The sequence below is a fragment of the Miscanthus floridulus genome, chromosome 3 (genome assembly GCF_019320115.1).
Source record: "Miscanthus floridulus cultivar M001 chromosome 3, ASM1932011v1, whole genome shotgun sequence".
Taxonomy (NCBI): Eukaryota; Viridiplantae; Streptophyta; class Magnoliopsida; order Poales; family Poaceae; genus Miscanthus; species Miscanthus floridulus.
In genome coordinates, this window is record NC_089582.1 from 65,653,679 (window position 1) to 65,681,068 (window position 27,390).

A 27,390-nucleotide genomic window follows, 5' to 3' on the forward strand; every position below is an offset into this window, starting at 1 on the left:
CTCCATTCACTTTGGTAGTTGAATGCCCATTCTTCCGGAAGATCTGGAAGAAAATCAGTGACCGGTGCAGAGAGGAAGCTAGACCCTGAAAATTGGGCATGCACGGATGATCTACACAGCTGTCTTTGGAACACAACAAAGGAGGGAGGGAAATCAGACCATCTGATTGCAGTAATTACACTTTGGAAAATCTGGAAACAGCGAAATGACCGTTGATCGCAAAGAGAGGCCAGTGGCTGATATTGTCTACAAAATACGGGATGAAATTGCTTTATGAAAGTCAGTGGGTGCAAAAGTCTTAGACCACCTAGTTGCAACAAACTTTAGGGAGTAATTACTTTGTTTCATTTTCTCTATTGTCATCACAACCTGCTAATATCAGTGTTGTAGGCGCAACTTGCGCGTGTAGTTGCTACCCTTCTAACTACTAATATACAAGCCGGCAATCAATCCGGATCTTTCAAAAGAAAATACTATTAGGCTTAAATATTGTTGTTCCCTTGAGGTTAGAACCGATGGCCCCTCCTAGATCTCATTTCAAGCTCTACAACTAATCTTAAGTGCCATGGTGTAGGCTTAAACAATGGTTTCAACTTAATATGTGGATTAAAAAATTTATAAAAGCTAACAAGATCGAATTTTAAATTAAAATTTAGATTCGTGATGTCACAAGACATATGTTACAGCCAGAGCCACAATAATTAACATAAGGTTTCAACTAAGGGCTTGTTCGGTTAGAGGATGGATTGAGCTCAGGAATTATTCCCACTGATCAAAGTTATACAAATTAGACAAACAATCCAGCTGAGAATTATTCCAAGTGATCGTTCCTGGTCAAACGAACAGGCCCTAAACATATATTAAAGAAACATGGAGATGCCACACAGAGTGAGAAAAACTATGGAGATACCAATAGAAAAACACTTAGTAATTGATAAGTTTATCATAATTAAATATAGATTACAGAGTAACTAGGTAGCGTTATAAAATAAACAAAGAGATATAAAAAAATATGAGTGATTTTGATTAGTGCAAAACTTATCATATTTATGTCTTCTATTCTAAGACCTTATTTGGATGTAATCGGATTTATATTAATCCACATGTGTTGAGATGAATTGGAGTGGAACTTAAACTAAATTCCACCCTAATTCACCCAAACACATGTGGGTTGAGGTGAATGCCGACCGGACTAAGATAGTTCATGATTGAAAATCGGCAAAGCCCAGCATCCCCTCTTGCATCCATCATGTCTTTATATGTGTACCAGACGAGAGCACTCGACAATCACAATCTGTTTTGCTTTGCACTCACATTACGGTACGCATGGCTGATGGCTCATCGTCACGAGCGCAAGCCGCAATGGAGTGCAGCCTAAATCCACTGATGATGGATAACACCTACTACAACAGTATGATCGAGAAGAACACAAGCTCGATCTGCTCAGCAGAAATCAGCTGCTAATCTGTGTGTACTACTGAAACTGAAGAACGGAAAGGACAATGAGGAGGCTTTTGCGTCGTACAAGAAGCACAGGCATAGCTGGCGCTAAGGCGCCTTTGGTGTTATGGTCAGCATCGGCCATCTGCTCTGCGCTTCTCGCCGTCCTGCTCGCCTCCAGATCATCGTTCTACCTCCAGCAGCCTGCTTCTCCTCCCTACACCTCCCCCGGGGCCGAAGCAGAAGCGGAAGCGGAAGAGGGGCGGCACCACCACCGGCGCCGGGCGTGCGATGACCATGCCAGGTGGGTCGCCAAGATGGCGTCCCTGCACAACGCCACCCTGGTCCTCACCGTCCACCGCAAGGGCTGCGCCAACTTCACCAGCCTGCAGAAGGCCGTGGACGCCGTGCCCGACTACGCCGCGGCGCGCACGCTGATCGCCGTCGACGCGGGCGTGTACGCGGAGAAGGTGGTGGTGTGGAGCAACAAGACGGGCGTCACGCTGCAGGGCCGCGGCTGTTGGGAACGCCGGTGAACTATCACGCCGGCGAACCTTAGAAGACGCACTCAGAAACACTCGATGGAACACACGATGTTTGGTGCTGTCAAACTGACTACATTTTCTTGTATACATGCACTGAATAAATAGCGATTACATGCATAAGTGGGAGGTGATCTCCCCTAAACGCGCGGCACACAGCGCACTACAGTTCGTGCCATCCCACGACCCGCCATTGCCGCGCGCATCTCCTAGATGCTGGCTAAACATAGCTACAAGCAAAAAAAAAAAAAACTGAATGCATGGACTAGTTACAGACTCCGACTCAGACGGCTAAGGATCGGTGTTGGCTGGACTATACAACATTTCTCCCCCTTAGTTCATGCCCTCTGATAAGAACCTGCTAGGGTTTATGGATGATCTTTCGATGAGAGGCGTGAGACAACTCGATTTGGTGGATGGAGATGACGTTTACGGCCCGACTACAGCCTTCCAAGACTGCACCTTAGCAACCGATACACCACCTCCAAAGACCGTCACGATCTTGTGGAGCGCAACAACCAGCCACTAGGGCTTCCATCCTGCAAGCAATCGAAGAACTAGCAAGAACAACGAAACAAGCGCTGAATTTGCAAGATGAAATTGAAAGCCTCAAACTGAATCTTATTATGAGTGGGGTTCCGAAGACAAGGAGACGGGCGGCTGGATCAGCACGCGCGCCTACAAGCAAGTAGCAAAGGCTAAACTTGATCTAAATAAAACCCAAGTGTTCCTGGTGGCGGCTAAGGGGTATATGACGTGTGGAGGACGACCACAAGAGAGTTTGGGTCGTGCTCCAACCCTAGGACGCGTCTCTACTGGACTCTAAACGATACAAGCCCATTGGGCTAACTTAAGGTGGCGCAGCACCCTGGACAGAATAGACCTCTCGGTGATTTTTGGACTGTTGACGTCGCTTCTGAGCAGGTATGAGTACGAGGTCAGATCCGTATGAAAGTAGACTTTATTAGCTTTCTAACAAGTCTAGAATCACCCCAATCCGACTCCGTATGTAACCGTGGCGACCGTCGCAAGTTGGAGGTGTGCTGCAATCCGAATCCAGCCTACGCGAGTCCTTTTCCCTTTCGGTCTTCTCCTTGATTCCTAATCAAAACAAGAGTGCACGTGTCTCCAAGATCTAAACAGGATGGACAAGAGCTCAAGAAGAAACTCACTTGATGATTAATTGTTCGAGCATGAGCACGAGTAATAGGACCAGCAGGTGTCGGCGTGGACGGCGTGGATGTATGATCGGTGTTGATGTCCTCATCATCCTTCCTTTCTTGAATTTGAGTCGTCCTCGACTCAAGCTCATCTTCCTCACCCAAATAAGGCTTCAAATCTGCAATGTTAAATGTGGGACTAACCCCAAAATCTACAGGAAGATCAAGCTTATATGCATTCTCATTTATTCGTTGCATCACTTTAAAAGGACCATCCGCTCTAGGCATCAATTTAGATTTTCTTAATTCAGGAAACCTATCCTTTCGCAAATGCAACCAAATCAAATCTCCAGGTTCAAGAATCAATTCCCTTCTACCTTTATCTCCAGCAAATTTGTACTTAGCATTCATACGCTCTATGTTTGTTTAGTGGTTTCATGTAGTTTTAGCATCAATTCAACACGTTTCTTATCATCAAAATTTAACTTTTCAGAACTTGGCAATGGCATTAAATTAATAGGAGCACGTGGTAACAAGCCATAAACAATCTCAAAGGGACACATCTTCGTAGTAGAATGCAGCGAACGATTATAAGAAAACTCAATATGAGGCAAACAATCTTCCCACATCTTAATATTCTTCTTTAAAATAGTCCTTAACATAGTAGACAAAGTTCTATTCACAACTTCAGTTTGACCATCAGTTTGGGGGTGACAAGTGGTGGAAAATAAAAGCTTAGTCCCCAATTTAGCCCATAAAGTTTTCCAAAAATGGCTAAGAAATTTAGCATCACAATCAGAAACAATTATATTTGGCACACCATGCAAGCGAACAACTTCTCGAAAGAACAAATCAGCAATATTTGTAGCATCATCAGTTTTATGACATGGTATGAAATGTGTCATTTTAGAGAATCGATCCACAACCACAAAAACACTATCTCGCCCTTTCCTAGTCCGTGGCAATCTCAACACAAAATCCATAGAAATATCCTCACAAGGAGCACTAGGAACAGGAAGAGGCATATACAAACCGTGTGGATTCAACCGGGACTTAGCCTTTTGACATGTTGTGCAGCGAGCAACAAATCTCTCCACATCTCATCACATCTTTGGCCAAAAGAAATGACCAGCAAGAATGTCCTTCGTCTTCTTCGCTCCAAAATGCCCCATCAAGCCACCTCCATGTGCTTCCTGCAGCAACAACAAGCGAACGGAGCTAGCTGGAATGCATAGCTTGTTAGCTCTAAACACAAACCCATCATTGACGATGAATTTGTTCCACGTTTTCCCATCTTTACAATGCAGCAGCACTTCTTTAAAATCAGCATCATGAGCATATCGGTCTTTAATTGTTTCTAACCCAAAGATCTTATAATCAAGTTGATTCAGCAAAGTATATCTCCTAGACAATGCATCTGCAATGATATTATCCTTCCCTTTCTTGTGTTTGATAACATAAGGAAAAGATTCAATATATTCAACCCATTTTGCATGTCTACGATTCAGTTTTCCTTGACTACGAATATGCTTCAAAGATTCATGATCAGAATGTATAACAAATTCTTTGGGCCACAAATAATGCTGCCATGTTTCTAATGTCCGTACTAGAGCATATAATTCCTTATCATATGTAGAATAATTAAGAATAGGCCCGCTCAATTTCTCACTAAAGTATGCAACAGGTTTGCCTTCTTGTAACAAAACACCACCCAATCCAATTCCACTCGCATCACATTCAAGCTCGAAAGTCTTATTAAAATCAGGGAGTTGGAGTAGAGGTGCATGTGTTAACTTATCTTTCAGCACATGGAAGGCGTGCTCTTGTGCTTTGCCCCAAGAAAAGGGCACTCCCTTCTTTGTAAGCTCATTCAATGGTGTAGCAATGGTGCTGAAGTCTTTCACAAAACGGTGATAGAAACCAGCAAGTCCTAGGAAACTCCGCACTTGCGTGACCGTCGTGGGTACATGCCATCCTTGTATAGCTTCCACCTTGGCTTTATCAACCTCAATTCCCTGTGGAGTGACAACATAGCCAAGAAACGATACTCGATCGGTGCAGAAAGTGCACTTCTCAAGGTTACCAAACAAACGTGCATCACGTAGAGCATTGAAAACAGTACGTAAGTGATCAAGGTGTTCATCTATGGATTTGCTATAAATCAGTATATCATCAAAGTAGACGACAACAAATTTCCCAATGAAAGCACGCAAAACCTCGTTCATTAATCTCATGAAAGTACTAGGTGCATTAGTTAACCCAAAAGGCATGACTAACCACTCATATAGACCGAACTTAGTTTTGAAAGCAGTTTTCCATTCATCTCCCAATTTCATACGAATCTGGTGGTACCCCCTACGCAAATCAACCTTTGAAAACACAACAGCACCACTCAATTCATCAAGCATATCATCTAATCGTGGAATAGGGTGTCGATATCGAATAGTGATATTATTAATAGCCCTACAATCAACACACATGCGCCATGTTCCATCTTTCTTAGGCACTAAAATCACTGGAACAACACAAGGACTAAGAGACTCACGCACATAACCTTTGTCTAGTAGTTCTTGCACTTGTCGCTGAATTTCCTTCGTTTCTTCCGGATTGGTCCTGTATGGCGCACGGTTTGGCAAAGATGCTCCAGGGATAAGATCAATTTGGTGCTCAATCTCGCGTATTGGTGGCAGCCCCGCTGGTATCTCAATGGGGAACACATTAGAATACTCCTGCAAAATGTTAGCAACAGCAGGGGCAAAGAACGTTGCATATCCTCAAATGAAATCAAAGCATCCTTGCATACCAAAGCATAAGCAACAGAGGTGGATGCATTGAACTCATTAATATCAGATTTTGTAGCAAGCATACAACGTCCTTTCAATTTTATCTCATCTTTGTCATCAACAACAGATTTGTCATTTTTATTGCTCTCGCTCTTTGCTTTTGCAGCCTTAGTAACATCAGATTGCATAATAGCTTCAGGAGACATAGGATGCAACACAATTTTTCGATCATGGTATAGAAACGAATATTGATTTGATCTACCATGATGCATCGAATCTCTATCAAATTGCCATGGTCTACCTAGCAGAATATTGCAAGCTTGCATAGGCACAACATCACATTCAACAATATCTTTGTATGATCCGATGGCAAAATCGATTCGCACAAGTCTCGTTACCTTTGCCTTACCACTGTTGTTCAGCCATTGGATGTAGTAGGGATGGGGGTGTGGTTTGGTGGTGAGGGCGAGCTTCTGTACCATGTTGCTACTTGCCAAGTTGTTGCAGCTACCTCCATCAATGATCATGCGGCACGAATGCTCCTTGATGACACACTTTGTTTGGAATAAAGTGTGTCGCTAATTTTGCTTCGCCTTCTCCATTTGTGCACTAAGCACTCGCTGTACAATCAAGCTCTCATAGTGCTCCGCGTCACCTGCATTAATGTGTTCTTCTATGTGTTCCTCACTACCTGCATAGTCAGCCGCAAGCAATGCAAGTGTATCTTCATCAAAATCACTAGCAGATGAACACTCACCATCATCTTTGACAATCATAACACGCTTGTTTGGGCAGTCACGCATCATATGGCCATATCCCTTGCACCGATGACATTGTATGTTGCTTGTTCTACCTATCGATGCCACGGATGAAGTACTCGTAGCCGGCTTTTGCGCTGTCTTCGCTACTGAATTGGTGGAGGCAGCTCGAGTCTTGTCACTAGATGATGGCGTAGGAGTACGTGTAGATGGAGTTGTAGACGTGCGCTGCTGCCATGAACTAGCTTTCCCTGCAGAAACATTAGTCCTTGCGCTAGCACGTCATCCCTGCACTTCCCGTTCAGCTTTACAAGCAAGATGAAACAGTTTGGTTACGTTATTGTATTCTTTGTAAGCGAGGATATCCTGAATTTCCCAATTTAACCCACCTAAAAATCTAGCCATAGCAGGTTCCTCATCCTCCTCTAATTTACAACGCAACATACCCGTTTGTAATTCCTGATAGTATTCTTCTACACTTTTAGAACCTTGTCTCAATTGCTGCAACTTATTTATCATATCATGGGCATAGTAAGATGGAACAAATCTAGCTCTCATGGCTCGTTTCAGCGCATCCCAAGTTTTAGGTATGTTATTAGGATTTTTCTTGCCATATTTGATCCACCAAACAGAAGCAAAATCTGTGAACTCACTAGTAGCAGCCCTAATACGTGTGTTCTCAGGAAATTCATGGCATGCAAACTTTTGATCAACAGCAATCTCCCAAGTAATGTATGCATCAGGGTCATATTTACCATCAAAAGGAGGTATTTTAAATTTAATCTTACTGAAAGCATCATCATTATTGTGTACCTCGCGTCGGTGGCGGCCACCCATACCTCTACGGTTGTGACATAGGCGACGTCGATCATGAGTGTCTCGATCATCATGTTCAGTATCACCTGTGTATTCTTCATCATAACTACCATCCTCTCGATCTTCCTTCTTCTTTTCTTCTTTATGCTGGTCTTTATTATTGTTGTGGAGGTCATCAAAACGCCTCAGCAGAGCAGCAAGGCTTTTGTCCACACTAGCAATGGACTTCTCCAAACCTGTAAGCTTGTTGTTTGCGGCAATCTGCGTAGCCTCCAACTGCCCAAGTTTGTCATTTGTCACCTGCAAGTCATTATCAAGTCCCTCCGTGTGCAGCTTCACTTTCCTTTCAAAATGTTGTATGATGCCCTTTGTGCGAGGCGAATGTGGAATTTGGTTATCTCCGTCGGACCCTGGCATGGTTCGAAGACAAAGACAACAAGAAGACAAGTGAAGAAATAAAAGCCCTACAACTACTAGGATGTAGCTACAGCAAGTCGCTCACTCTCCACCTGTTACACAAGTTCTTACTAGTTCTTACCTTGCTCGACAGGAGGGGTCGTCTACCAACAAGTCTGCAGCAATGGATGAAGTGTATCGGTGCCGTAGCACGAGACCTGTCAAGCTGTAGAATATGTGGAGCTATAGGTGGGCTGAAACAAGGAACGAACTAGCACCATGTTAGTTACAAAAAGCAAGCTGAATAATCGTTCAACCGGTGGTACTGTGCTGGTCCTAGTCTAGACTGTGCTAGAGACGCAAGCCTAGACACAAAGGAGAGCACAACACACCACCCAAAGTGAACGAAAAATCCCTAAGATCAGCCCCTTTCTCTTCTTTTCTTTTGCTTTTTTCTTTTTTTTTTCTTTTTTTTTGAATATTTTTTTCAGGGGGCACTCAAAACTGATTATATGAACAAGAACACTCCCAAAGAGTAACTCAGCACACACACTTTTTTCGAAAGGGCAGGGGTATTCTAGTAAAAAAAGATACTCTCTCTCTCTCTCTCTCTCTAGAGTAAGCCACTCGTTTAGATATGAATACTTGCTACGTGGTTAGTTTGATATTTGTAGCATAGGGTGGATAAGAACCCGCTAGGGTTTATGGATGATCTTTCGATGAGAGGCATGAGACAACTCGATTTGGTGGATGGAGATGACATTCACGGCCCGACTACAGCCTTCCATGACTGTGCCTTAGCAACCGATACACCACCTCCAAAGGCCGTCACGATCTTGTGGAGCGCAACAACCAGCCACTAGGGCTCCCGTCCTGCAAGCAATCGAAGAACTAGCAAGAACAACGAAACAAGCGCTGAATTTGCAAGATGAAATTGAAAGCCTCAAACTAAATCTTATTATGAGTGGGGTTCCAAAGACAAGGAGACGGGCGGCTGGATCAGCACGCGCGCCTACAAGCAAGTAGCAAAGGCTAAACTTGATCTAAACAAAACCCAAGTGTTCCTGGTGGCAGCTAAGGGGTATATGACGTGTGGAGGACGACCACAAGAGAGTTTAGGTCATGCTCTAACCCTAGGACGCGTCCCTACTGGACTCTAAACGATACAAGCCTATTGGGCTAACTTAAGGTGGCGCAGCACCCTGGATAGAATAGACCTCTTGGTGATTTTTGGACTGTTGACGCCGCTTCTGAGTAGGTATGAGTACGAGGTCAGATCCGTATGAAAGTAGACTTTATTAGCTTTCCAACAAGTCCAGAATCACCCCAATCCGACTCCGTATGTAACCGTGGCGACCGTCGCAAGTTGGAGGTGTGCTGCAGTCCGAATCCAGCCTACGCGAGTCCTTTTCCCTTTCGGTCTTCTCCTTGATTCTTAATCAAAACAAGAGTGCATGTGTCTCCAAGATCTAAACAGGATGGACAAGAGCTCAAGAAGGAACTCACTTGATGATTAACTGTTCGAGCACGAGCACGAGTAATAGGACCAGCAGGTGTCGGCGTGGATGGCGTGGATGTATGATCGGTGTTGATGTCCTCATCACACTCTCCACCAATCGTCACGACGCCGATTAGTTCACGCAGTTCCAAGAACCGCACCTGCCCTAGCGCTTTGGTTAGGATGTCCGCCAGTTGTTCTTCTGTTGAAACATGCCCTAGGACAATCCTGTTCTCGTCGATGCATTCACGGATGTAATGGAATCTTGTGTCAATGTGCTTACTCCGATCATGATGCACGGGATTCTTGCTGAGAGCTATAGCAGACTGATTGTCCACTTTAAGCTCTGGTGCTCCAGGCTCGACACCGGTCATGTCCTTGACAAGCCGGGCAAGCCAAACACCCTGACAAGCCGCCGTCGCTGCAGCAATGTACTCAGCCTCGCATGAGGATAGAGCCACTACCTTTTGTTTCGACGATTGCCAGGTGATGATGTTCCCGCCGAGGAAGAAGATGATGCCGGTGGTGCTCTTCCGGGTGTCGATGTCCCCGGCCATGTCAGCGTCGCTGAAGCCTCTCAACCGTGCTCGTCCTTCTTCCCTACGTGTGTAGTAGAGACCTTGATGGCGTGTCCCTGCCACATAGCGGAGGACTCGCTTCACCGCCACCAGGTGTTCTTCATGCGACGTCTCCATGAACTGGCTCAGATAGCCCACAGCATAGGCCAGATCAGGCCGTGTGTGAACAAGGTATCTCAGCCCACCTATGATGCGCCAGTACGCTGTGGCATCCACTGTGGGAGTGGTGCTCGTTCTGCTTAGCTTCAGACGGGGCTCCATTGGCAGCGAGTTTGGATTGCAAGCACCCAACCCGCTGCGTTCCAGGAGCTTCCCTGCATAGGTAGATTGACAAAGGGTGATCCCAGCCTTGGTTTGTGTCACCTCAATGCCCAAGTAGTATGAGAGCAACCCAAGGTCACTCATGGAGAAGAGCCGCATCATGTCTTGCTTGAACTCGTTGATCGCGTCACTGCTGGCACCGGTGATTATGAGATCGTCGACGTAGATACCGATCACCAGCCGTGATGCGTCATTTGAGCGAGTGTAGATGCCATGCTCCGAGCTGCTCCTCTGGAAACCAAGCGAGATCATTGAAGCATCGAGCTTGGTATTCCAGGCCCTCGGTGCCTGACATAGACCGTACAACGCCTTCCAGAGGCGCAGCACCTTGCCGTCGTCGTTGCCGATGATGAAGCCCGGCGGATGTGAGACATACACCTCCTCTCTCAGGTCACCGTTAAGGAAGGCGCTCTTCACGTCCATATGATGGACTTTCCATCCTTCATGAGCTGCAAGAGCAAGTAATGTACGGATCGACTCCATCCGCGCCACCGGGGCGAAGACCTCGTCGAAATCCACCCTGGCGCGCTGGACATAGCCCTTCGCCACCAAGCGAGCCTTGTGGCGGATGATGTTGCCAAGTTCATCACGTTTTACCTTGAAGACCCACTTGAGCCCGATAGCACGGTGCCCAGCAGGTAAGGAGGCGAGCTCCCAGGTGGCGTCCTCCTCGATGGAGCGCAGCTCGTCACGCATCGCTTGGCGCCAGCACGTCGCGCGCTCGGCTTCTCCAAAAGAGGTGGGCTCGTCGGCGGTGGTGAACATCAGCTCCTCACTCAGCACTCTGGCAGCTAGGCTAGGCGGAGATGATGGCCCGATGATGGTGTCGATGGCGCGGAACCTTAGAGGAGCCTCGTCGTCATGGTCCGCGTCCAGCATGTCGTGCTCATTGGCCGGGGGTGTGGCGAAGTGTGTTGGTGACGCAGGAGCAGGTGAGCCCTGAGGCATGGCTGCTGCTGGTCCAGGCGACGGTGATGCAGCTGGAATCAGTGATGTCGATGGAGCTGCACCAGGCACCGTCTCGGTGATGTACTCGACGGTGAAAGGCTCGTCATCGCTAAGGTGCACATCTGGGCTTGTCGTCCAGTCCCAACGCGCCGCCTCATCGAAGACGATGTCGCACGAGATCACCACGCGCTTGGTCGTGGGGTCGTAGCATCTGTACGCCTTGGATCCGCACTCATAGCCGACGAAGATCGTGGGTGTGCTCTGGTCATCCAGCTTCTGCAGCCCTGGCCTTGTCGTCTTGACATGCGCAACGCAGCCAAAGGTCCGTAGGTATTGAACTACCAGACGCTCCCCAAACCAGGCCTCGAATGGGGTCTTGCCATCGAGCGCCCATGTAGGAGCCCGGTTGAGGATGTGCACTGCGGTGTGCACGGCCTCACCCCAGAAGAAGCTTGGGAGCCCCTTTGCCTTCAGGATGGAGCGCGCCATGCCGACGATCGTCTGGTTCTAGCGCTCCACCACCCCGTTTTGTTGAGGTGAGTACGGGGCAGTGAGTTGCTGTTGAACGCCACGGTGCGCGCAGTGTTCACTGAACTCGACAAAGGTGAACTCCCCCCCACGATCGGTCCGGAACACCTTGAGCTTTCTCCCCGACTCCACTTCCACGGCGGCTTGGAAGTTCTTGACAGCCGTTGCCGCCTGATCCTTGCTTGACAGGAGATGGAGCCACATATAGCGACTCATGTCATCAACGAGCAAGAGGAAATATCTGTTACCGCTTGGAGTTGGTGGAGATACTGGTCCGCATAGGTCGCCATGGACGAGGTCCAGAGCATGGCCCGTGCGCCGCTTCGCCTCACTGGGGAAAGGGCTCCTCCGCTGCTTGCCGGCGAGACAACTGTCACACACCTGATCAATGTGATCTAGGTGCGGCAGTCCACGGACCATCTGCTTGCTGGCGAGGGAGCGAAGCGACTTGAAGCTGATGTGGCCGAACCGCTCATGCCACCGCCAGGCTGCCTCCGAGCTACGCGCCGCGAGGCACACAGGTTGCCCAATCACCAGCTCGAGGATGTACAGGCGGGTGTTGCCACGCGGCACCTTGGTGAGCAGCTGCCATGCCTCGTCGTAGATCCTCAGCGCGCCATCGTAGAGCTCGATGCGGTACCCGGCCTCCTCCATCTGTCCGAGGCTCACAATGTTCGCCACGAGACGGGGAATATAGTACACTCCGGCAAGAGTACGGTGCTCACCATTCCTAAGGACGAAGATGATGGTGCCGCGTCCCTCGATCTCCACCACTGAATCATCGCCGAAACGAACCGTTCCGGTCACGTTGGTGTCGAGATGCGCGAACGCCGAGCGCGAGCCAGTCATATGGTTGGTCGCCCCGGTGTCGAGCACCCACCGCCGGGCGTCCTTGTCAATGCGGGGCCCAAGCTCAGCGAAGACCTCCGCTTTGTGGATCTCAACGTGAGTAAACGACTGAGCCGAGAAAGTCGATGGTGCGGCGATGGTCGAGGTAGCGGTTGTCGTGGCCATCATCAGCGCCTGCTGCTCCTCACCTTCCGCTACGTGTGCCTTCTGCTCCCGCTTAGGTTTGCGGCAGTCCTTGGCGTAGTGGCCCTTGATGCCGCAATTGGCGCACTTGTCAGGGTTCCTCTCCTGAGGCTTCCCTGAACCGTCCTGCCCCTTGCCGTCACATCCACCGCCGGAACCGCCACCGCGGCCACGGCGCATCTTGCCGCGCTTGCCGCTGCCGGAGCCGTCGCCGGATTCACGCAGCTTGAGCCGCGCCATCCACTCCTCCTCAGTGAGGAGCAGACGACCTTGCTTGTCGACGTTGGACGACGCGCCCGTGGAGGCCGGCTTCTTCTTGCGCTGCTCGATGGCGCGCAGTCGACCGACTACTTCCTCCACCGAGAGCTCATTGACGTCGAGGAGCGTCTCGATGGAGTAAGCAATCTGCTCAAGGTGATCAGGAACCACCTGGAGCATCTTCTTCACGAACTGGGCGTCGGTGATGTCGTGGCCCAAGGTGCGAATGCTGTTGGCGAGAGACATGATACGGAGCGAGAATTCATCCACGGACTCACCCTCGTTGAAGCTGATTTCGCCGAACTGTCGGAGCAGGTGCTGGGTGTTGGCCTCCCGCACTCGAAGCACACCGACACGGATAGTCTTCACCGCCGCCCACGCCGATCGCGCCGTCCTCTTGCGGGCTAGGGAACCCAGCATTTCAGAGGGCACAGATCGCAGGATGGCGGCCATGGCGAGGCGATCCTCGCGGTACTCGATGAGCACCTCCTCCCCTTCCTCCGGCTCGACGGCGTGCCACAAGCCCGCCGCCTGCAGATTGACCTTCATGAGGAGCGCCCACTCCTGGTAGTTGGAGCACGTGAGCATGGGGTACTGCACGGCGCCGTTGGCCTCCTTGACGACGCGCTCGATGATGACCTCGCCGCGACCGCGACGCCCACGGCGCGGGTCTGGCGACTGAGAAACTCGACGGCGCGGAGGGGGCGATGGCGACCGGCCGCCGGAAGCGGGGGCGGACATCCTTCCCGGACACTAACCTTGCTCTGGTACCAAATGTTGGGAACCCCGGTGAACTATCACGTCGGCGAACCTTGGAAGACGCACTCAGAAACACTCGATGGAACACACGATGTTTGGTGCTGTCAAACTGACTGCATTTTCTTGTATACATGCACTGAATAAATAGCGATTACATGCATAAGTGGGAGGTGATCTCCCCTAAACGCGCGGCACACAGCGCACTACAGTTCGTGCCATCCCACGACCCGCCATTGCCGCGCGCATATCCTAGATGCTGGCTAAACATAGCTATAAGAAAAAAAAAACTGAATACATGGACTAGTTACAGACTCCGACTCAGACGGCTAAGGATCGGTGTTGGCTGGACTATACAACAGCGGCAACCTCAAGACACCGCCAACTCCAGCGGCGGCACCTTCTACAGCGCCACCGTCGCCGTCCTTGCCGCCAACTTCGTGGCCTACAACGTGAGCGTCCAGAACACGGCTCCCCCCGCCGACCCGGGGGGCGCGGGCGGCCAGGCGGTGGCGCTGCGCGTCGCTGGCGACCAGGCGGCCTTCTACTGGTGCGGCTTCTACAGCTCGCAGGACACGCTGCTGGACGAGCAGGGCCGCCACTTGTTCCGCGGCTGCTACGTCGAGGGCTCCATCGACTTCATCTTCGGCAACGCGCGCTCCCTCTACCTCGGCTGCACCATCAGCTCCGTCGCCAACGCCGCCGCGGACGGCACCGTCACAGGGCAGGAGCGTCACGGCGCACGGCCGCGCGTCGCCCGCCGACAGGACGGGCTTCGCGTTCGTGGGCTGCACCGTCGTGGGCACGGGGCAGGTGTGGCTGGGCAGGGCGCGGGGACCCTACGCCACCGTCGTCTTCGCCAGGACGTACCTCTCCGCCGTCGTCGCGCCCGGGGGGTGGAACGACCCCGCCAGGCAGCAGTCGGTGTTCTTCGGTGAGTACGACTGCACGGGCCCCGGCGCCAGCGGCGGCACCGCGCAGAGGGTGGCGTACGCGAGGCAGCTGGACCAGCGCCAGGCCGCGTCATTCATGGACGTCTCCTACATCGACGGCAACCAGTGGGCAGTGCCCCCTCTGCTTCCGCCCATGCAGGGCGCCGCCGGCGAGAACATCATCATATCTGCCGAATTCAGTCATGCCCAGGCCGGCAGCATGTAAATCTAGTATAGCCAAATTCAGTCAATCAGTCGACAACTGCAATTATGGAATCATGTTGATCCTCAACTCAATCTTTATGGATGGAGTCAGTCAACTATGAGTATGAGCAAGGAGGAAAGGCCACTGCTCAGTCGCGTCTCCACCGGCGCCGACCTCACCACAGGCAAACCGCTCGCCGGCCGCCGCATCCGCGTTACTGCCGAACACAAACTCGCCCCCGCCAGTGGCCGCCTCATCATCATTTGACTCGTCCTTGATGGGGACGCGCCCACCATCACTGTGCGTTCCCACCCAGTGCTGCTGCTGCATGTTCCATGGTGGCGGCGACGAGGAGGTCGATCCAGGGGACACGAGGACGGGGCTCCCCGGCTGCAACTGGTAGGCGTGGAGGAAGCCCTCGGTGACCATGCCGCCTCCCGAGCAGTGCTGCTGCTGGTCTGCCGCAGCGGAAGACCATAGGAAGCGGGCGAAGGGGACCTCCGGCGACGACGGCGTGGTGGCTAGCAGGTGGAGGCCGGACTCCGGCGGGGGCGTGACCGGCGCGGTGGACGGCTCAGTGAGGCCCGCGGACGCGGAGAAGGCCGGCGGCGACACCAGCTGCTGCGGCTCCCTGGCGTAGGGGCCGATGGCGAATATGGAGGCCGTGGGCGAGCTGTAGCTGCTGCTGGCGGCATTGGCGTTGAGGAGCACCACGGGCGACGGCGACTCCGAGGTGAGCACGGACGAGGCGGGCGACGACGGCGGCGCCACGAAGGCCAGCGCAGGCTGCGGCGCGTGGCGCGCATAGTGGTGGATGCTGGAGCTGCCCGGCGCCTGCTCTGCGCAGGGTGCGCCCGGCGGCTCCGGCGACCGCGACGCGTCGGCGATGCGCTGCGGGTGGCCGTGCGGCCGGAACCACTTGAGCTTCGCCTTCAGACGCGACCACCATCTCGTCTTCTTCTGCACATGACATTCCAAGACCCCAAAGCATGAAGGCAATTAAGGCAAGCAAACAACTCCATCAGAATTAGAATACGCCATGGATGAGCTTAGCTATGCTACTGTTGATTCAGAAAACAATACTTCCTAGTATATTCTTGCGACCTGTGCACGTGTTGTTGATATGATTTTTGAAACTCAATTGATGCATCAGAAATTCTGAAAGAAAGCAGGTAGCGTGACCGACACAGGTAAGGCGAAAGCAGGTACCAGTACGTATATAACGTACCGCAGCGGCGCAACTGGCGTGGTCGTCGTCGTCGAGGTGCTGCTGGTGGCGCAGGAGGCCTGTGCTGGTGGCTCTAGCGGCGGCGGCCAAGACGATGGCTGCGGCGTGCACCGTGTCATCATCCTGCTGCCGCTGCATCTTTTTCTTATTTCCCTTGGCTTTCCGGTTCGATCAATCGATGGATGAGGGCCTGTTGCTTTATTGGATATATGGTCTGTGTCCCGGACGAATTGGTGGATCAGAAGCAGCTTTTTGCTGGATCAATCGATGGATCGGCCGCTTGTGTTGCTTAATTGGAGTAGAATTAAGGAAGGAAAAGAGATGGGTGGAAGGAAAAGGCAGGCGCGTCACGCCATGCGTGGGGTGGGACTGAGAACGCAGGCAGAGGCAGCTCATCTTTCATTTCATCCATCCGATCCGAGCCAAACAACCCAATAATCCAAGGTTTGACTCCACGGGTGCGCACGCACTAATCAATCGTCCAATTACCAACGAGAACGTAACGACTAATCCATCCATTGGATCGGCTTCGTCGTCAATGCAAAGTCCACGGAAACCACCAGACCGAGAGAGCCAGCCAGCACCCAGCAGCACAGAAAAAAGAAATACTACTGCTGCAGGCCACCCAAATACGCGTATAAGTCAACAAAAGACAAAAATCACGTAGCTTCTTGTTTCAAGATTTGTGATATCTTCTTGTTGTCTTTTGTTGGGCTTTGTCAATCTCATATGTGAGCTGATTTGGTTGTCGTCATTTGTTCAATGTTTTGGCCCAATAAGATTTGTTGTTGTATTTTGTTGAGATGGCAGAAACAAATTTACGATCCGTTTGCTGTTAGTAAGGATGAATAAGTCAATGCATATATAGGTCAGGTAACATCAAATTATATTGTAAATTTGCAACAAGTAATCAAGAACTAGAAGCATCAGGGGCTGTTTAATTGCCCGCCAGTGCACGCCACGCCGTGCTTACGGCGATGCCACAAGTGTGGTGCAAAAAATAGCCGCCACATGTTGTGGCGAGATTCCATCCGATTTGCACCATGAATCTCTATGGCTGCCTACGCATATTCATCAACCAAACAGTCACTTCGATATCAACCAAACAGTCACTTCGATATCTATGGCTCGTGGCGTGGCCTGCTGTGGCCGGGAACTAAGCACCCAATGCACCTGAAGCATTTATAACATCAAATTTCCGCATGCGAGTCCGCGACGAGCAGGAGGAGCCGAGGAGATGCTCGTGGACCCGGAGCAGAAAAGCAGCCTGCTGCCTGCAACTCTGCTCTCTACAACTAGAGAATTTTTGTTGTTGCTTTATGGCGCGTACTTTTTTATAAAAAAATTGTTTAGAAGTGAATGAAAACTGAAGACAAGATCATCCAAATGAGAGTGCAGCAATATTATACGATCTACCCACCTTGCAAATTGCTGTATCTTTTCTCTAGCGTATTTTGTTTTCTTCACAAAAAAAAAACCCAGGTTTTTTTAAAGGGACACAAAAAACCCAGTTTTTTTTAGGGGAACACAAAAAAACCCAGGTCACCGCACGCCTTGCATCGCTACCATCAGGCCCAGCCCAAGCGGGGTGGACCTTTTGGGCCTGCATTAAAAAGTCCATTTACCTTCTAAACAAACTAGCATTGTAGTCTGATTTTCCTACTCAAACTCTAAAATAAAAAAAATCTTATCTCCTGATCTCTCAAAACTGTTCAAATCACGTCCCTGTCCTGGATTGTAGTGGTTTTGAAGGCAGTTCTATCTTTTCTTTAGTTAATATAAATTTGGTAAATGCTTGATACGGTTTTTAAACCACGGAAATATCTCCAAGCTTCTAAAAGTTTTGAGAAAAAAAATCTCTAGATATATTGATATACCACAAACCCAAAAATAATATATAGACCTTGTGAAAATATCTCTGGAAGCTTCAAAAAGTTATAATTACCACTAGGAAAATGGAAAAATATCCAAAAAATTGGATAAACTAAAACATTCTAATTGATGTCCAAACAATTTTTAAAAATTTACATGCCAAAATATGAGACGCAACTAGTATGAATGCAACATACATTAATGTTGAATGCATTTATGCTGGTTGCATCTTATATTTCTATTGTGGAAAGTTATCAAAACACATTTAGACATCAGCTATAGTATTTCAATGATTTTTCTAGATTTTTCTCATTTCCCTAGTGCTAAATCAAAATTTCAAAGCTTCTAGAGACATTTTCACGAGCTCTAAATTTTCATTTGAATTTGTGGTATCCCAATCTATGTCTATGGTTTTAATTGATTTTTTAGAATCTTTAGAGACATTTTTTGTGGTTTAAAAACCTTATAATGTATTTATCAAAAATTGTATGACCACTTCCAATAAAATGGTTTTTGAGACATTTTTAGAATATTTAGAGACATTTGATGGGTTTTGAGAGTTAAGGATAAGATGTTTAGTTTTAAAGTTCGAGGAGAAAAATCTAACCTACTTTAGGGAGGTAAAAATGGACCTTTTTAGTGATCCTAAGTTAGGGTGACCTATCAATGTCAAACTCCCGTTGTATCATCGAGAAAAAAAATTGTATATGCCTATGTGCCCCACCATGAGCGACACATGGTAATGTCTACTCGCACAATTTTTTATAAAGATCATACAGAAGTGTGACCAGCATCGCCGCTATCAATCTCCTAAGTCCTAAATCTTATCATCCCTACAAGGCAGGGTGAGGCGAAGATCATCCTGTCCGTTCTCTGATCATCGACTATGTTGGTGTCCAGGAAACTCAACCGACTCATGGATTGTTTGTAGCGAGGAAGATCTCAATAGTGAAACTTTCAACCAAGACCCTGTTTAGATACGCTCAAAATCAGATTCCCAGTCACTATCTGTGAGAATCAATGAAAATCCCACCAAACGTCAGCCCAAATTCTTATTAGTGCCTCTTATCCATCTACCGCCATTTGCCAAATTGAACTGGGAAGCCATGTGTCGGTATTTTGAGTTACCACCAACGAGTAAATTTCTAGTATTGCGCGTCTGGCTCGGATGGTGTGCTGAGAGGACACGAGGTTTATAATGGTTCGGGCAGAAAGTTCCTACGTCCTGTTCGTCGCTGCTGCTCGTGTTACTAGCACTGAAAGTTTGTAGCAGGGGTTACAAACGGACGAGAGAGAGAAAGGATCCTAAGTCTCTGGTGAAAGGAGTGAGTGGGTGCTGAGAGCTAGATTGCTGCTCAGCTGTGCATTCGTATCATGCTCTTGTGCTGATCTGTATCGGATCTCGATGGTTCGATCGGATTGAATTGGATCCTCTTCATGGGATGCCCTGCTTTCCTTTTTATAGGCTAAGGGAAAGCACGGGTTACAACGAAGAAAAAAAAAGAATGAGAGAGAGAAGAAGGCCTTCAGGATCGTCGGGTCCTTCTTCTCCTTCATGCGGGTCCTGTCGATCCTGTAGATGTCAACAGGGATAGCTCCACGTCGCGGCCCTGTCTGTCACTAGCGCCATAGGCGTCTTCTGTCGGTCATGGCGTTCCATCCCATCCCGGTGGACGTCATGGTGAACTCACGCGCATGTCATCGTTCGGATGAGGGTTAGGCAGAACAACACTGGCACGTCCGACGCTGTTCTTGATGTGAATCCTCAGTTATGGCCCGTTATGGCCACGAGTTACATCGAGACGTGCCAGTCTCTTCTCTAGTGTCAGAGTTTTGACCTAGGCCCATACGCTTAGACCTGGGGTGGTTGGCGGCGGTATGGGTCCCCGTCGGGTGAGGCGGAGCCTATGGCCTCGGGGTCGGACGAGGCGGAGCACAAACCCAAGGGTCGGGCGAAACGGAGCCCGCGGCCTCGGGGTCGGGTGAGGCGGAGCCCGCCCCCAGAGGTCGGGCGAGGCGAAGCCAGCGCACCTGGGGGTTAGTTGGAGCTGTAGTCACGCTCTTGACTGCTCGGATGAATCAATGTTGATGACCATTAGCTCCTCCTCTTTGGGTACCCTAGTATTGGTCCCCGACACCATGGCTGAAAGTACTGTTCTCTGATTTATTGTGAGAGAGAAACACTGTTCGTTCGCTGAAAAAATACGGCTCATAAGACAAGCGAACAGGACCATGTACTGCAGCTCTCGTATCACAGATGGCGTACCATACTGCACGGTCAGTAAAAGTTCGCTTATGTTGATGTTTATGCGATTTGTTATGAAAGAAAAATACTATTCGTTGGCTGAAAAATAGTTCAAGCGAACAGAGAGGTCTGAACCGTGATATCAGGACCAACACTTTGCTCGGCCATAGACATTATTATTGATGGCAGAAGGCTACGGATAAAGCTCCCTTTTTTCACAAAAGAAGAAGGAGCCTGTTCGCTTGCTCGTAAACGATCATAAATTTCCAGCTGGGAACAGTATTTTTCTCTCATACCAAACCAGCCAGCAGTAAATAATCCACAATACGATACGGCCTCCTGAACAGGCTGAAGATGACCAAGAAGAAGGAAGGGAAAGAGGAGGATACGGCTCCCTTTGCTGCAACCTACTGTCGGTCGGCGGAGTAATCCTACTGCCACACGGAGTAAGCCCGTACCTTACGAGGGAGAAGCAGATCGACGCTTGCCGCTGAGTAGGTCGAGGATGAGGAATTGGTCCCGTTCGCTTTACTGAAAAAATAAACCGAAATACTATTTCGATTGATTTATTGTGAGAGAAAAATATTATTCCAGCTGAAAAAATAAGCTGAAAAATATGGATTATAAGATAATCGAACAGGGCCAAGAGGTTGGCTGCCGATTTAATTGTTTTTTTTTTGATCCATCTCCGAAGTGCGGAACGACAGAACAAGTTGCAGAGAACGTCGCACGTCATGCACGCGTGCAATTTTATTGCCACCGTAAAACGAAATGGGCATGGTACCGCGTCTTCCTTCTCGTCGTAGTTGCAAATTGACCAGTGGCGGAGTCGCACGAAAATGCAAGCAAAGAATGAAAGAAAGCTGTCGTTCTCCAATACAATCTGATGGAGATATGTGATCCAATTAAATCCATGGCGTATAGAAAAAAGATTTAGGCTCTGTTTGATCCATGGGACTAAAGTTTAGGTGATGTTTAAATTCAGGGGCTAAAGTTAAGAGATGTCACGTCAGGTGCCATATGGAGGTGTCACATGTGAGTGCTCGGATAATAATAATAAATAAATTACAGAAGTCCTCAGGAATCCGCGAGATAAATTTATTAAGCATAATCAACCCATCATCAGCACATGTTTACTATAGCACCATATTGTCAAATCATGGGCTAATTTGGCTTAAAAAATCGCCTCGTAAAGTAGTCGCGATCTGTACAATTAGTTATTTTTTAGTCTATATTTAATACTCTATGTATATGTCCAAATATACAATATGATATGGACTATACTTTATGGGAGGAACTAAACCAGGCCTTAGCCGACCTCTTTTAGTCACTTTTAGCCTTACATGGATCAAACATGAGGGCTAAACATGAGCCCACCCTTTTTCATTAGCCCTTCCAAGGTGGGCTAAAGATGGTTAAAAGTGGTAATGTGGGACAAAAGACTCATATTACCCCATGTACCCCGACGCATGACTATGCATAGGTAATAAATTAGGAGCAAATAGGTCATTGTAAAGTAAGAGGCTAATCTTTAGCCTCTGGATCTAAATATTTCCGTAGGCTAATCTTTAACCCCCTTATTATAAAGGCTAATCTTTAGTCGGAACTAAAGTTTAGCCTAGAGAATCAAAACCACGCGTTAGCTTAAAGGCCATCGGGAATTGAACAACTCGATGGGAAAAAGCATAGAGAGAATTTCTTATTTGACACAAGACAAATGACCCGTTATTTTTTTGGCCCTCAAAATTTTTTCGTTCCCTATTTGACACCGAGTTTAACTTTCATTCCTTACATGACACTCCGTTGCATTTTCCATCCGGCCACTGTTAACTACGCTGCGAAAAGACGATTTTGCCCCTATGGGCCCCACCACCTGTCGGTGTTTCGGACCGGGGGGTCCTCTACCAACTAGTGAATTTATCCTGCGTGTTCCCGATTTCAGATGGTGATACAAAGAGACACAAGGTTTATACTGGTTCAGGCAATCGATGCCCTACGTCCAGTCTGAGAGATCGATCTTGTATTCCTTGCACCGAAGTACTTGTAATAGGGGGTTACAAGCAAGGTGAGAGAGAGCTAGTTCCAGGTCTCGGCGAGGTGTCGTGTGGGCTGCTTGAGACGTTGCTCTCAGGCGGCTGGGATGTGTGTGTGTGTGTTACAGGGTGTTCTTCTCCGTGTGTTCTCCCCCCTCTAAATGGCCTAAGTCCTCTCCTTTTATAGTTGAAGGGAGGACAAGGGTAGTACATTGTGCTAACTATACGACATCGTGCCAACAGGGGCGGCATGGCCAAGCCCTGTGGCCTGCTCCTGTGGCGGCGTGGTCGTCGGAGTGGTCCGTCCTTGGAGCACTGGGGCGGCGTGGTGGTCACATTCGATCCTGTGCTCATGGGAGCTCCAGGACTGCCTCGGAGTGGGTACGGCGGCAAACGTGCGAGCCACTGTGGACTGACTGTGCACGAGGCCGAGGCTCGGTTGGTGCCGAGGCTGCACCGCCGTGGAGGGGTCTTGGCGGACACGAATCCTGAGATATCCGAGACCCTGGTGCTTAGTGCTGAGGCCCGGAGAGAGCGATTGACCCGGTGTGCTGGCTTGAAGATGGCGATGATCCAGGCCAGGCCGTCCATGTCGTGTTGTTTTCAAGGCGGGGATCGCGGGGCACAGTGTGGTGCGGGCGTTGATCGTGGGCACAGCATCAGGATACAGTGACCGGTAATGCCCGCCGTGCCCTGTCTTAGCTGGTATGGTGCTGATGCCACCTCATGTCCCGTCGGCCATTCTGCGGTATCGAACCATCGTCCGGCTGAGATTGCGGGAGTGGTTGACGTATTAATGGGACATGACGTGCTATCGGGAGGGTCGGTCGAGGCGGGGGGCGACGGGCTATGGATGAACCGGCCTCGAGCGATACGAAGAATGAGGCCTCGTGCGAGATGGAGATCGGACTCCTTGCCGAGGCCTTCCATGAGAGGCCTCGCGCGAGGTGGAGATTGCACTCCTTGCCGAGGCCTTCCGTGAGAGGCCTCGCGCGAGGTGGAGATTGCACTCTTTGCTGAGGCCTTCCGTGAAAGGCCTCGCACGAGGCGGAGATTGTGTCAGGACGTCGAGACCTCCTGTGCGAGGCTTGAGGCGGGGCGGAGAGCCTGGTAGGCTCGGACGTGGCCGGTGAGGAGCCTACGGCTTAGCTTCTAGCTTTACTTTTTGATGGGATTTAAGTGACCCTTTTGATGTTTGCTTGGGGTACCCGGTTCTATGGTACCCGACAGTAGCCCCCGAGCCCCCGGGGGAGTGCGTGCACTCTCCTGGGGGTTTGTCGAGGCTTGGTTTATAGCCGCTCCCGTAGGAATTGGGTTTTGTTTCTTGAGGTTTCGGTGGGTGCGCGCGAGCGCACCCGCCGAGTGTAGCCCCCGAGGCCCTGGAGGAGTAGAGTTACTTCTCCAGGGGCTTTTTTCGTTTTCGCATTTGAGTGAGGAGTTTTTATCGTATTTGCCGAGCCCACAAGTGCAAGTTCGGGTCATGGGGGTCTCGGCGAGGTTGCAGGAAAAGCCCTCTAGCCTTCGCACGGAGCAAGAGGTCCGTCAGGGGTCCCCCTAGCTTTTGGTATGACCCTCATGCTTCCTTTTCGCTCGGAAGGAGGGGTGGAATGTGCCAGGCTACCCTCGATGGGCACGAGCGTGGACACTTCCGGTGAGCTGTTATCGGGTGAGTCCGAGTGGAGGCCCGTGCCCCATTCGCTAGGGGGCGGCTAGCGGTCCAGAGACACACTCCAAGTGTACTGGAGGGTTTCTCTAGTGGGTGCCAAGGCCGTTCGCTGGGCCTCGGTGGCTCGGTGCCTCCCTACGGTGGGATCCCATTCGGAGACTTCCCTGACGGTCTCGGACACGACTTAGGACACCCTGAGTGATTGTTCGCTCAGGCCTCGGCCATTCATAGGCTCGCCCCAAAGTCGTCCCTGACTCTATTGACTTCCATGACCTCGGGCTCGGTCGAGGGGGTCTCGGCAGCAGAGGGGGCATCGAGCTTCGCTATGGTTTCCACAGGTGGGCCCTCCTCTGTTACCAAGGTGTAGTCAATGGAAGGTTTGTGGAGGTCTCTGGCAAAGATGTTCGGGGGGACCGGGGCCCGTGCTGAGGCCATCTTTGCCAGCTCGTCGGTGGCCTCATTGTACTTCTACATGACATGGTTTAGTTCGAGACCGTCGAACTTGTCTTCTAGGCGACGTACCAACTTGTAGTAAGCCTTCGTTTTGGGGCCGAGGCAATTTGACTCCTTCATCACTTGATCTACGATGAGCTACGAGTCGCCTCGGACGTCGAGACGCCGTGTCCCAAGTTCGATGGTGACTTGTAAGCCGTTGATGAGGGCCTCGTACTCAGCCACGTTGTTGGAGGCGGCGAAGTGGAGCTACACCATGTAGCGCATGTGTACTCCAAGGGGCGAGATGAAGAGCAGGCCCGTGCCTGCCCCGGTCTTCATTAGGGATCCATCGAAGTACATGGTCCAGCACTCCGTCTGAATTTGAGCAGGTGGTAGTTGGGTGTCTGTCCACTCAGCCACGAAATCGGCCAAGACCTAAGACTTGATCGCTTTTTGAGGCGCAAAAGTCAAGGTTTCCCCCATAAGCTCGATGGCCCACTTGGCTATCCTGTCTGAGGCCTCCCGGTTATGAACTATCTCCCCCAGGGGGAAAGATGATACCACAGTCACTGGGTGAGACTTAAAGTAGTGACACAGTTTGCGTTGGGCTAGGACTACAGCGTAGACCAGCTTCTAGATGTGGGGGTAGCGTGCTTTGGTCTCGGAGAGCACCTCGCTGATGAAATAAATAGGTCATTGGGTGGGCAAAACATGCCCCTCTTCCTGCCTCTCCACTACCACGGCAGCGCTGACCACTTGGGTCATTGCGGCGACATAGAGTAAGAGGGCCTCGTCCCTGGTCGGGGGTACCAGGATGGGAGGATTCGTGAGCAGCGCTTTGAGTCTGTCGAGGGCTTCTTCGGCCTCAGGGGTCCAAGAAAAACGCTCGGATTTTCTCAAGAGTCGGTACAGAGGCAGACCTTTTTTGCCGAGGCGCGAGATGAAGCGACTCAGGGCCGCAAGACATCCCATGACCCTCTGTACACCCTTGAGGTCTCTGATTGGTCCCATGCTGGTTATGGCCGAGACCTTCTCTGGGTTGGCTTCGATGCCGCGTTTCGAGACTATGAATCCCAAGAGCATGCCTCGGGGGACCCCGAATACACATTTTTCGGGATTGAGCTTGATGCCCTTCTCTCTAAGGCATCTAAAGGCTATCCTCAAGTCATCGACGAGGTTCCTAGCCTTTCTGGTCTTTACCACGATGTTGTCCACATAGGCCTCGACGGTCCACCCAATGTGGTCGCCAAAGACCTGGGTCATGCACCACTGGTACGTGGCCCCTGCGTTTCTGAGGCCAAAAGGCATAGTCACATAGCAGTACATGCCGAATGGTGTGATGAAAGAAGTTGCAAGCTGGTCGGACTCCATCTTGATTTGATGGTAACCAGAATACGCATCAAGGAAAGATAGGGTCTCGCACCTTGCAGTGGAATCAACGATTTGATCAATTTGGGGTAATGGGAAGGGGACTTTTGGACAGGCTTTGTTCAGACCGGTGTAGTCTACACACATCCTCAATTTCCCACTTTTCTTCTTGACTAACACAGGGTTAGCCAACCACTCTGGGTGGGACACTTCTTTGATGAACCTGGCCGCCAAGAGTTTTTGCACCTCCTCACCGATGGCCCTATGCTTTTCCTCGTCGAAGCGACACAGGCATCGCTTCACCAGTCTAGAGCTGGCCTGGATGTCCAAGGCATGCTCGGCAACCTCCCTCGGTATGCCCAGCATGTCCGAGGGACTCCATGTGAATATGTCGGCATTTGCATGGAGGAAGTCGATGAGCACGGCTTCCTATTTGATATCGAGGGTGGTGCTGATCCTCAGTGCCTGGTCGTCGGGGCAGGCGGGGTTGACCGGGATGAGCTTGATGGCCTCCGCGGGCTCAAACGTCCCTGCACGACGCTTGGAGTCAGGCGCCTCGCCACTGAATTGGTCGAGGTTGGCGATGAGGGTCTCGGCCTCGGCGAGGGCCTCGGCGTACTCGACGCACTCAACGTCACAGTCGTATGCATGTTTGTACGTGGACTCAATCGTGATAATACCGCTGGGGCCTGGCATCTTGAGCTTGAGGTAGGTATAATTGGGAACTGCCATGAACTTGGCGTAGCACGGCCACCCTAAGATGGCGTGGTAGGTTCCTTCGAATCCAACCACCTCGAAGGTAAGGACTTCTTTGCGGTAGTTGGAGGGGGTGCCGAAGCAGACGGGAAGGTCGATGCGCCTAAGGGGTCGCGTGCATTTCCCTGGCACGATGCCGTGGAAGGGTGCGACGTCGCCTCGGAGCATCGATCGGTCGATCTCTAAGAGCTCCAGGGTGTTGGCGTATAGGATATTGAGGCCGCTGCCTCCATCCATCAACACCTTGGAGAGTCGGGTGTTGCCGATGATGGGTCGACAACAAGTGGGTACTGCCCGGGATTCAGAACATGGTCGGGGTGGTCATCTCGATCAAAGGTGATCGCCTCTCAAGACCAGTCGAGGTACCGGAGAGTGGCCACCTTGACCGAGAAGACCTCTCGGCGTTCCCTCTTTTGCTATCGTGCCGTAAGGCATGCCGAGGGTCCGCCGAAGATTATGAAGACGTTGTGTACCTCGGGGAACCCATCGTCCTTGTCATCGTCCCGATCGTCGGCGCCCTTCTGCTTGGCGTCGTCGTCGGGGGGCCCGAGCCTAGCGTAGTAACGCCGTAGCATGGAGCAATCCTCGAGGGCGTGCTTGACCGAGCCTTGGTGGTAAGGGTACGGTTTCTTAAGCATGTTGTCGAAAGGCCTAGGGCCTTTGAGGCCTCGGGGATTCTTGTGTTCTGCGGCCACGACCGGATCGGCCCCTAGGACCTCTTGCTTCCCCAGGTGCCCCTTCTTCTTTCTCTTGGGGAGGCGTGAGGCCAAGGCCTCGGGGGCCTCATCCCTCTGCTTACCCTTGGCGTCACTGTCGGGGAAGATGGCTCCAACAGC

The 27,390-nt window shown here is 50.5% G+C and overlaps 2 protein-coding genes and 1 pseudogene across 2 annotated transcripts; 2 read left to right on the forward strand and 1 right to left on the reverse strand.

Moving 5' to 3' along the window:
- The first annotated feature begins 1,362 nt into the window (after positions 1–1,362).
- LOC136543839 (probable pectinesterase 15) lies at positions 1,363–1,976 on the forward strand. Its single transcript, XM_066536179.1, has 2 exons — positions 1,363–1,411; positions 1,576–1,976. The coding sequence occupies exons 1-2, from the start codon at positions 1,363–1,365 to the stop codon at positions 1,974–1,976; spliced, it is 450 nt and encodes a 149-aa protein (XP_066392276.1).
- An 11,955-nt stretch (positions 1,977–13,931) lies between these two features.
- On the forward strand, positions 13,932–14,972 carry LOC136545893 (probable pectinesterase 15; annotated as a pseudogene).
- Positions 14,938–16,721, reverse strand: LOC136545894 (uncharacterized protein At1g76660-like). Its single transcript, XM_066537868.1, has 2 exons — positions 16,180–16,721; positions 14,938–15,911 (listed from the first exon to the last, which is right to left on the reverse strand). Exons 1-2 carry the CDS (start codon positions 16,315–16,317, stop codon positions 15,063–15,065), a joined length of 987 nt encoding a protein of 328 aa, XP_066393965.1. The 5' UTR covers positions 16,318–16,721; the 3' UTR covers positions 14,938–15,062.
- Between the last annotated feature and the right edge of the window lie 10,669 nt (positions 16,722–27,390).